General features: G+C 46.4%; 1 protein-coding gene across 1 annotated transcript in view; it reads right to left on the bottom strand.

Moving 5' to 3' along the window:
- The window catches only part of LOC119591876 (facilitated trehalose transporter Tret1-2 homolog), a gene marked incomplete in the record, with an annotated part of 16,213 nt that overhangs the window by 8,963 nt on the left and 6,845 nt on the right, over positions 1–405 (bottom strand). Inside the window, 1 exon segment of the mRNA XM_037940614.1 lies at positions 1–162. Coding sequence (XP_037796542.1) covers positions 1–144 — 144 coding nt within the window.

The following is a 405-nucleotide window of genomic DNA, read 5'->3' as shown; positions in this document are numbered from 1 at the left end:
GGGTTCCTTTGACACAGCATCCTTCCCGAGACACGACTCTGTCTCCTTGCCCTTCCTATTCTCCTGCTGCCCCTCCTCCGGGATCTCGACGCCTGGTCTCATGTTGACGCTGGAACTCTGGTGTTCGTCTGGTATCGGCGCCATCCTGGGTTCGGTTGCCTGCTGACATTACATGTTGATTGGAATTAATAGTTAATGATTATCTGTATATCGTGACGTAAGAATCTATACGAAATTGTGATACAAGACATAGGTTTTCCCAAAGTTTAACCAGAGGGGCTGAAGTTGTTAAGGTTAATGACTAAGTTACAGATATCTTAATCCGAAGTCTAGGCTCTACCATCGCATTCGTATGGATTGTGGCAATGGTGGTAACTGTGTTTAAGGTGCGGGTGTTCAGTGAGA

The sequence above is a fragment of the Penaeus monodon genome, chromosome 29 (assembly GCF_015228065.2).
Source record: "Penaeus monodon isolate SGIC_2016 chromosome 29, NSTDA_Pmon_1, whole genome shotgun sequence".
In the NCBI taxonomy this organism is placed as follows: Eukaryota; Metazoa; Arthropoda; class Malacostraca; order Decapoda; family Penaeidae; genus Penaeus; species Penaeus monodon.
Note: the sequence above shows the minus strand (reverse complement) of the source record. Positions and strands in the feature narration are given on the sequence as shown.